At 46.1% G+C, this 8,376-nt stretch overlaps 1 protein-coding gene and 1 pseudogene across 1 annotated transcript; both read left to right on the top strand.

Moving 5' to 3' along the window:
• Positions 1–2,780: 2,780 nt before the first annotated feature.
• On the top strand, positions 2,781–3,744 carry LOC136451131 (abscisic stress-ripening protein 5-like). Its single transcript, XM_066451880.1, has 2 exons — positions 2,781–3,208; positions 3,304–3,744. The coding sequence occupies exons 1-2, from the start codon at positions 2,870–2,872 to the stop codon at positions 3,490–3,492; spliced, it is 528 nt and encodes a 175-aa protein (XP_066307977.1). The 5' UTR covers positions 2,781–2,869; the 3' UTR covers positions 3,493–3,744.
• A 149-nt stretch (positions 3,745–3,893) lies between these two features.
• Positions 3,894–7,303, top strand: LOC136451129 (serine decarboxylase 1-like; annotated as a pseudogene).
• Positions 7,304–8,376: the final 1,073 nt, after the last annotated feature.

The following is an 8,376-nucleotide window of genomic DNA, read 5'->3' as shown; positions in this document are numbered from 1 at the left end:
CGCTAGACTATGTAAATACTTGATGAGAGGACTAGTGAGAAAAGAAACTGTTGAAAAAAAGTATTGAAATTGCTTCTTTGAACTTTGCTAAGTATTAATTCTAGGGAGACGCTAGCGCCCGGACGTCCGGCCCCAGGAGGCCTCCGGATGCAGCTCCCACCCAGACTGTAAAATTATTTGGTTCCACCCGTAACAGAGGGAACAACTCGCGCCCACCATCCCCCTCCGCTTCCCACATGCATGCACGACAGCAAGTGGGTCCCATGGCAACATGTGCAACACCAAATCTACTTTTGCAACATCCAGATGAAACATATGCAACATACGTCTGAAACAACTGAAACACTTGCAACATACGTCTGAAACACTAGAAAAACACGTGTGTAGCCATTGTAAAATATATGCAACATCCAGATGAAATACTTGAAACATATGTTTGAAGCAACTGAAAACACTTAAAAACATATGCTTGCAACCATGTATATATATGCAACATCCAGATCTATACTTTAGCAATATTCAGATGAAACACTTACAACATATGTCTGAAACAGATGAAATAGTCGGAACATACACTTGAAACATATGTGTATAGCCATTGCAACATGTGCAACATCTCTCTATTTTTGCAACACCAATATAAAACACTTGCAACATATCTCTAAAATATCTGAAACACTTGAAACATACGTTTGCAATACGAGCTTTTAGCGTAATATCTCCTTGTTGTTTGGGAACGGGGGCTCGTCGGCACGTGAAGTTCACCGGTGTAGAGCTTGCCGGTGGCGTGGAGCTCGCCGCTCCGGTGAAGAAGGATGCGACAAGTCTAGTGGAGAAGGCCGTGGCGGGTCCATGCGCTCTAGAAGGCCGTGGCGTGCGAGAGGCGCGGGTAGAGAGGGAGGAAGACCGGTTGTTGTGCTCTGGCGTGGTGGAGATGCCGGCTGGTGGAGTGGAGCGGTGGTGGAGAGGGAGGCGAGGTGGAGAGTGTGGTCGCTGAGGCAGCGCGGGCGCGCGGCGGAGCGTGGTCAGCGAGGCGGCACGGGCGCGCGGCGGCGCTTCGTGAGATGAGTTTTTTTTTTCTCGGTTGGGGGCGAGTGCGAGTGGATGAGCAGATAAAAATTGCCATCTGGGGCGGTCTTTGGGCTAGCGCGGGCAACCCAGCATCGGGAGCGTCCGTCCGCTGGACGCCTACACCCCAGAATTACCGTTAATTCTACTTTGCAGTTTGCAATTACTTTACTAGCTGATCTGAATCCTTATCAAAACTGAATGTGTGACATCTGACATGCTTAGATTGCCCATATGCAATATGTTTGTTAGGGATCTAAGTTGTGTAGTAGCTTAATAAAAGCCGTTATTGAAAATCTACCTGTTTTTAGAGGATTAGCTTAGGAACCACCCTAGAAATCTACCTTTTATGCCAACTGTCCTTAAAAATATGTAGATTTTCAGTGGCTAGGTACCGTGGACTGATTGGAGAGGTTATCATCCCGATCATGGAGAATTTGCAATAATGACGATAAGGGTTACGTGCACATTTTGTTTCAATTTTCACACACGGCCGGAGAGGTTTTAGGTTCGATCTTTTTCTTTTTGTTTGTTTAAAGAAGCAAAGGGGATGTACATATTCTCTGACACTGAAATAAGTAGAAATGGAATTGATGATGTCGTCATTTGTTGACAGCAAGACTATTCCCTGAAAGAAGAATAACTTTACATGAATGCTGGAGAAATAAAATGCTCCCAGTTGGCAAATTATCATCGCATTCCCTTTTCAGAAAGAGAGAAAACAACGCGCATTGGAATCTCGACGCCTTTGCATGTCATCTAGTATCTCGGTGATAAATTTAGCTACACCAAAATTGTTTAGTGCCATACATTTTTTTTTTCTTTGAAAACACTGTGTGAACATTTTTTTCTTTGAAAACACTGTGTGAACATGGAAATCTTATGTCATCTCATCTGGATAATATATCTTATGTAACGTTTTATGGTTTTTTTATATACCAAACTAAGCTGAATTTCACAATATCACTAGTGCAGGATTTACATTTACGTACGTTTTGTAAATCCTGCTGATGAACTCGCTGTCGTATATAAGGAAAATAAGAGGAGTTTGCTGAAAGCATCAGGTTCTGGCATGCATTATTAAGGGGGTGTTTGATTCTTTAGTCGCTCCTAAAATTCATGTCATATTAAATATTTAGATACTAATAAGGAGCATTAAATATAGATTAATTACAAAACCAATTACATAGATGGAGGCTAATTTGCGAGACGATTTTTTTAAACCTAATTAATCTGTCATTAGCACATGTTTACGGTAGAACCACGTTGTCAAATCATGGACTAATTAGGCTTAAAAGATTCGTCTCGCAAATTAGTCGTAAGTTGTGCAATTAGTTTTGTAATTAGTCTATATTTAATACTCCATGCATGTGTCCAAATATTCGATGTGATAGGAATTTTAGGAGCGACTATAGGAACCAAACAGGCCCTAATTGTCACAATCTTGCCCAAATATATACCCAAACCGCTTACTAAGGCTTTCTTTCTTTCTTTTCCAGCAACAGTAAAAGCAATAATTCATTATCATCATCATATATATATATATATATATATATATATATATATATTAAAAAGGCTCGGTGGAATGGGATAAGCTAGCCCTCATCTGTCATGAAATAGTTCTTCTTGTCCACCAATCCTGATCCTGACCGTCCATCACCAGCCAGCGCGCCCCTCATCATCGCTCTATAAATAGGTGCGCTCCTACACGCATTTTCTGCAACCAACGAGCAAGGCAAACACCTGCACCAAACACACGCACAGCCAGCAAATTAAATCCGACACTAGCCTACCCGAGACGATGGCCGGCTACTACCACGGCGGCAGGGCCATGTACTCCAACACCGACGACGAGTGCTACGACGCCGGCAGGCACGGCGGTAGCATGAGGGCCTACTCGCGCACCGACGAGTACTACGACAACGTGCAGGACGACCGCATCAGGAGGCCCGCCGCGTACGCCGACGACGACTGCGGCTACGGCGGCAGGCAGACCGCCGTGTACACCGACGAGTACTCCCGCGGTGGCTATGGCGGCTACGGCCGCGAGCAGGAGCACTTCAAGAGGGAGGAGAAGGAGCACAAGCACAAGGAGCGCCTCGGCGAGGTGGGCGCCCTCGCCGGCGGCGCCTTTGCCCTGGTAACGTAGCATAAAGGTGACCATGCATTTCGTACAAGTGTACTATAGCTGGAATTCTAGCTGATGGAACGCATGTATGCATGAATATATTGCAGTACGAGGGGCACCGTGCGACGAAGGACCCGGCGAACGCGCAGAGGCACAAGATCGAGGCCGGCGTGGCGGCGGCGGCGGCGCTGGGCGGCGGCGGCTACGCGTACCACGAGCACCGCGAGCAGAAGGCGGCCCACTACGAGACCAAGCAGCAGGAGCACAGGGTGCCGCACGGCTACTACTCCAACTGAAACTGATCCGATCCGATGCAGTTGCGGTTGCGGATGGACGAGCGAATGCATGAACTCGATCGATCAGCGTGTAGCCTGTAGCGTCCTGCTACCCTATGGACTGCCGTACGTACTACATAAATAAGAGCAGACGTGTCACGTGTGTTGCTCACTACGTACGTACTCTACTTATTTGCAAATAACTAAGCGCATGCTTCTGCAGCGTTTAACAACGATCACTATTAAATATGTATTGATGCATGCATTAAGCTATGTATTCTGTGTTAATGTCAGCATCTCACCAGCTACTTCATCCCACTATATACTAGTATATCTCTGTCCGCAAAAGAATATGATTCTAGCTTCATCCGCCTAGTCAAAAAATTTTGTAAAGCCTACCCAGATTTATACAAAATTGTATCAACATCATCTAAACTTTTATATAAATTCACAATGTAAAATTGGTCTATTATGAAAAAAATGCTTCCATAATATATATATGACAAATTTCATGTATTGCATATTATGAAAACATGCACATATTTTGGGGAATTTATCGAGCGATTTTTCTAAACTGTTGATTCCTAATCACTGCTAAAAAATGAAATATTCTTAGCGTCCAGAATTTATTGAGCGTGAGGTGTGAATAAATGAAACCACCAAGGAGTTAGGAGTATATTGTTTCCTCGGAGGTGCAACTAAAAAGTTCTCTAAGCTGCCCAAAGATGCAATTTTCTTGACAGTTTTTCTATGCCGCAAAGGAAAATGCCTAATTTCTTGGTGGTTGGCATGTAAGAAAATCTTTGTTATTAAGTACTTATAAACATAAATGTCATGCTAGCTTCTTTTCACTTAAACACATATGACATATAAACATTTTAAGTTTTTTTTTATGCCCTTCTAAAGTTTCTTTATGGAACAGCTGCACAACCTGAGGGGGTTCACCCGGTGCAGTTTTATTTCTGCATACAAATACAATCAATTGTTTATTATCTCGGTCGTGCTAATGGAAGTCACTTAGCTTAAAAGATAATGCAATGCAAGAAAAAGATAAATCAAGTCGCTGGTCTCTATTCTATACCATACCAATTCAAAATATCGGTATATGTACGAACTGTGTGATGATTATAGCAGGCTCCAGCTAGCTTGTACGAACTGTGATATGGTCTCTCTGAAACAACCGGATCATGATCTCGGTCTTCTGAAGATTGGCTGGAGATATCATACGTTTCTACCTCAATCGGATCGGATCTCCGTTCTGCCGTGGAGCATGTTCTCTGGAATTATTTTGCTAAAGGATATGCTAGTACTCCTCACCGATCAGTATTAGAGTATGCATGATGCCACGACATTGCCAATTAATAATGTCCACTGAAGTCTATTGGTGACGCATATAAAACAGTGTCGTCTATAAATACACAATGACGATGCCCATACATAGCTCATTTCAGACGATCCTATACCTATATAGTCATAGACATACTAGAGGTAGCACGTACGTACGCCGCAGTTGGAGAAGACGACGTCCGGTAGAGGGATTGGAGTGACAGTACTGCTAGCTATTGCGTCTCTGCAGGATCGGAGGAGCAATAATGGCGCCGGTGGTAGCAGAGCTGACGACGACGACGGCAAGGGACCTGCAGCTCGCTGATGACACGGCTGCCGCTGCTCACCATGCACGCGTGCCGCAGGCGGGAGATGACGACAAGCGGGACGGCGGGGCCGTGATGGCGCCGGCCGCCAGCGGCCGAGGCGTTCGCGGCGCGGTGGAGGAGCCACCGGCGGACGAGGATGCCTTGGCGGAGCGGCAGGAGGAGGTGGCCCGGCTCCTGGCCGGGTTCCGGCGGCACCTCGAGGACCGGTCGGCGCACCACCTGGGGTACCCATACAACCTGGACTTCGACTTCGCCCCGCTGACGCCGTTCCTGGAGGGCCTGTGCATCAACAACCTGGGCGACCCCTTCGTGGAGAGCAACTACGGCGTGCACTCGCGGCCGCTGGAGGTGGCGGTGCTGGACTGGTTCGCCCGCATCTGGGACCTCGGCCCCGGCGACTACTGGGGCTACGTCACCAGCTGCGGCACCGAGGGCAACCTGCACGGCCTGCTCGTCGGCCGGGAGGTGTTCCCCGACGGGCCGCGCTACTCCGTCTTCAGGGAGGGCGGCCAGGATGTACAGGGTCAGGTGCGTCAAGGTCGGCACCCTGGTTTCTGGAGAGATGGACTGCGATGATTTTGAGGCCAAGCTGATGCACAACACACACAGCCCTGCCATTGTCAACGTCAACACTGGTTAGTCCTGTGTGCACTGTATGTCTGATGCTGATCTCATGCGTCGTGCAGAGCTGTGACAGCACTGCTGTTGCTCTCCTTGAATTGCATGCAGGAACAACTGTGAAGGGAGCAATTGATGATCTTGACAAGAAACCAGGGTGGGTTTCATGACCGATTCTACATCCACTGTGATGGCGCTCTGGCTGGCCTCATCGTACCGTTTCTCAAACAAGTATATACTAATATACACTCTCTTTTTCTTCTTCTTTGTCCGAATATATACCAGTTTTTTACATGAGGGAACAACTCACTAACGAACCAACCAACTGAAGCCATGCATTTTTTTTTTATTTCTTTTGGCTTTTCATTCCTTCCACAGGCACCAAGGGTGACGTTCAGAAAGCCTGGCATCGGAAGCGTGAGCGTCTCGGGCCACAAGTTCCTGGGCTGCCCGGTCCCTGCGGCGTGGTGATCACGAGGCGAGAGCACGCCGCCGTGCTGTCCACCGACGTCGAGTCGTACCTTTCGTCGAGGGACGCCACCATCACCGGCAGCCGCAACGACCACGCGCCGCTGTTCCTGTGGTGCGCGCTCAACGCCAAGGGCCGCAGGGGCATCCGCGACGACGCCCACAGGTGCCTGCGGAACGCGCGATTCCTCGCGCGCCGCCTCAGGGACGCCGGCGTCAGCGCGGCGCGCCTGAACCCGCTAAAGCATCACGGTGGTGCTCGAGCGACCGCGCGACGAGGCGTTCGTGCGCAAGTGGCAGCTCGCGTGCCAGGGCGACGTAGCGCATGTGGTGGTGATGCCGAATGTTGGCGTCGGTCGACAAGATCGCCAGCTTTGTTGAAGACCTTGCTGCTAAGAGGAGGATCTGGTATCAGCACGGTGAAGGGCTTATTGGTCTGTGCGTGGCGAAAGATATAGGTCAGGAGAATTGTCTCTGTGGTCTCCATGACGTACAACAAGCCAAGAGCAAAGTAGACGTGTGTCAGTGTGTCTAAAATATGACGGACGCCCATCATATATATGGCTGATTCCATGGATATTGTTGACGACCAAATATGGCCGAGAACGTGAAGAGGACTTTTAGACGATGTTTCTAGTGATAAAATTTTCCTAAAAATATATTTGGAGCATTGCTTAGAAGTCCAGAAGCAAACGGAAGAGAAGATGGCGCTCGGTTCTGCCAAAGGGGGCCTAGCCGGCCAGACCGGCCTGCCGCGCGCGCCCTGCTAGGTTTCTCTAGCCAGGCCGGCCTCCCTGCGACACCCTCTGCCAAACCGGACCTGGCCAGGTTCTCCTGCTCGCTCTGTTGTAGTTGGCCTCCCCGAGCTAGACAAAACCGGCCTGGCCAGTTTGGGACCCCGCCAGGGCGATTTCCCCTATTCGAGTCCGTTACTTACTAAATCGGTTTTTGGACTCGATTGTTTTGGCATAGGAAACATGGAGATCAAGACCTGGACTTGTTTCCTACTGAGATAAGATCAGTCCCCTCTATATATATCAGAGGATCATGGCTGATGGAAGGATCCAATAATCAATCGCCTTTTTTTACATCTATTATTACCCAAGTTTTGCCCTTTTCCCAACCTCCTGCTATTCGTTGCATCTCTCCACGAGATTCATCGGTGTTCTAGGTGGCCTTGTCGACCTAAGAACAACCTCAGGGCGTGCATCTCCTCAACGACCTTAGAGTATATAGTTATACTTATTTTATATACTACTATAATGGTATAATAATAATATATTAAAAATATGGGTTCTTTTGAAAAAAAAAATCACATAGAAATATTTGGAGTATATTAAAATGAGTACATAAGCATACTCAAACTGATAAATAAGTATGCACACATATGCAATGTGGTTATCGGAGAGTAGGAAAAATGTCTAATCTTTTATTTTGTAAAATATGATAAATAAGGAAAGTTTTAGGTATAAAAATCTTTTTCCTACTAGATCTAATTGATGCATCTGTGATCTATTGGACGTCATAGATCTTTTTATGTACAACTTTAGACATGACATGATTTGATTAGCAAAAATTAAACATTTGATTTTTTATGCATGAGAAAGGCTATGATTTGATTAGCACAGTTTAGATCGTCAAAGTGTACAGCTCAATTGGTGTGTTAGCTATTGTCGGCTGTTGATCTTTTTCATGGATATAACATGTTTTTTTTTAATTAACAGAGTATGGAGCGTGATCGGTGCACAACTTTAACGTGACTGGATATCATAAAAACTTTTTTTGACAACTTTTAAGATAAAAATATGTACATTAGCGTCACACTTTATACATGATGATCTCGCTAAAAAGTTTTTATGGTACCCTATCATGACTGGTATACTTGTAACAGGTTCATCGTAACATCGGAGTGATAGTAGTTGTATTATATATGTAACATATCGTTCATAGAGTTGGGAGAAGAATAAAACTATCTTTGAATTGACACCAAGGCATAAAAGTTAGATACAACATAAATGTTGTGTATTATATATAAAGTAATTATCTTTGTGAATAGATAAAACTGTACATAAATATATGGTAAAATATAGCAAAAAGAAGGATGCGGCAGTGCGGCAGCAACAAACATGATGACTGGATTTGAGAATGTTTTTTTTCTTTTCCT

This window comes from Miscanthus floridulus, chromosome 5, assembly GCF_019320115.1.
Source record: "Miscanthus floridulus cultivar M001 chromosome 5, ASM1932011v1, whole genome shotgun sequence".
Taxonomy (NCBI): Eukaryota; Viridiplantae; Streptophyta; class Magnoliopsida; order Poales; family Poaceae; genus Miscanthus; species Miscanthus floridulus.
The sequence above is the reverse complement of the archived record's forward strand: the minus strand, read 5'-3'. Positions and strand labels throughout refer to the sequence as shown.

Coding starts and splice junctions, on each gene's coding strand:
- LOC136451131 (XM_066451880.1), top strand. CDS start 2,870: ATGGCCGGCTACTACCACGGCGGCAGGGCCATGTACTCCAACACCGAC. Junction 3,209..3,303: donor CCGGCGGCGCCTTTGCCCTG/GTAACGTAGCAT, acceptor AATATATTGCAG/TACGAGGGGCACCGTGCGAC.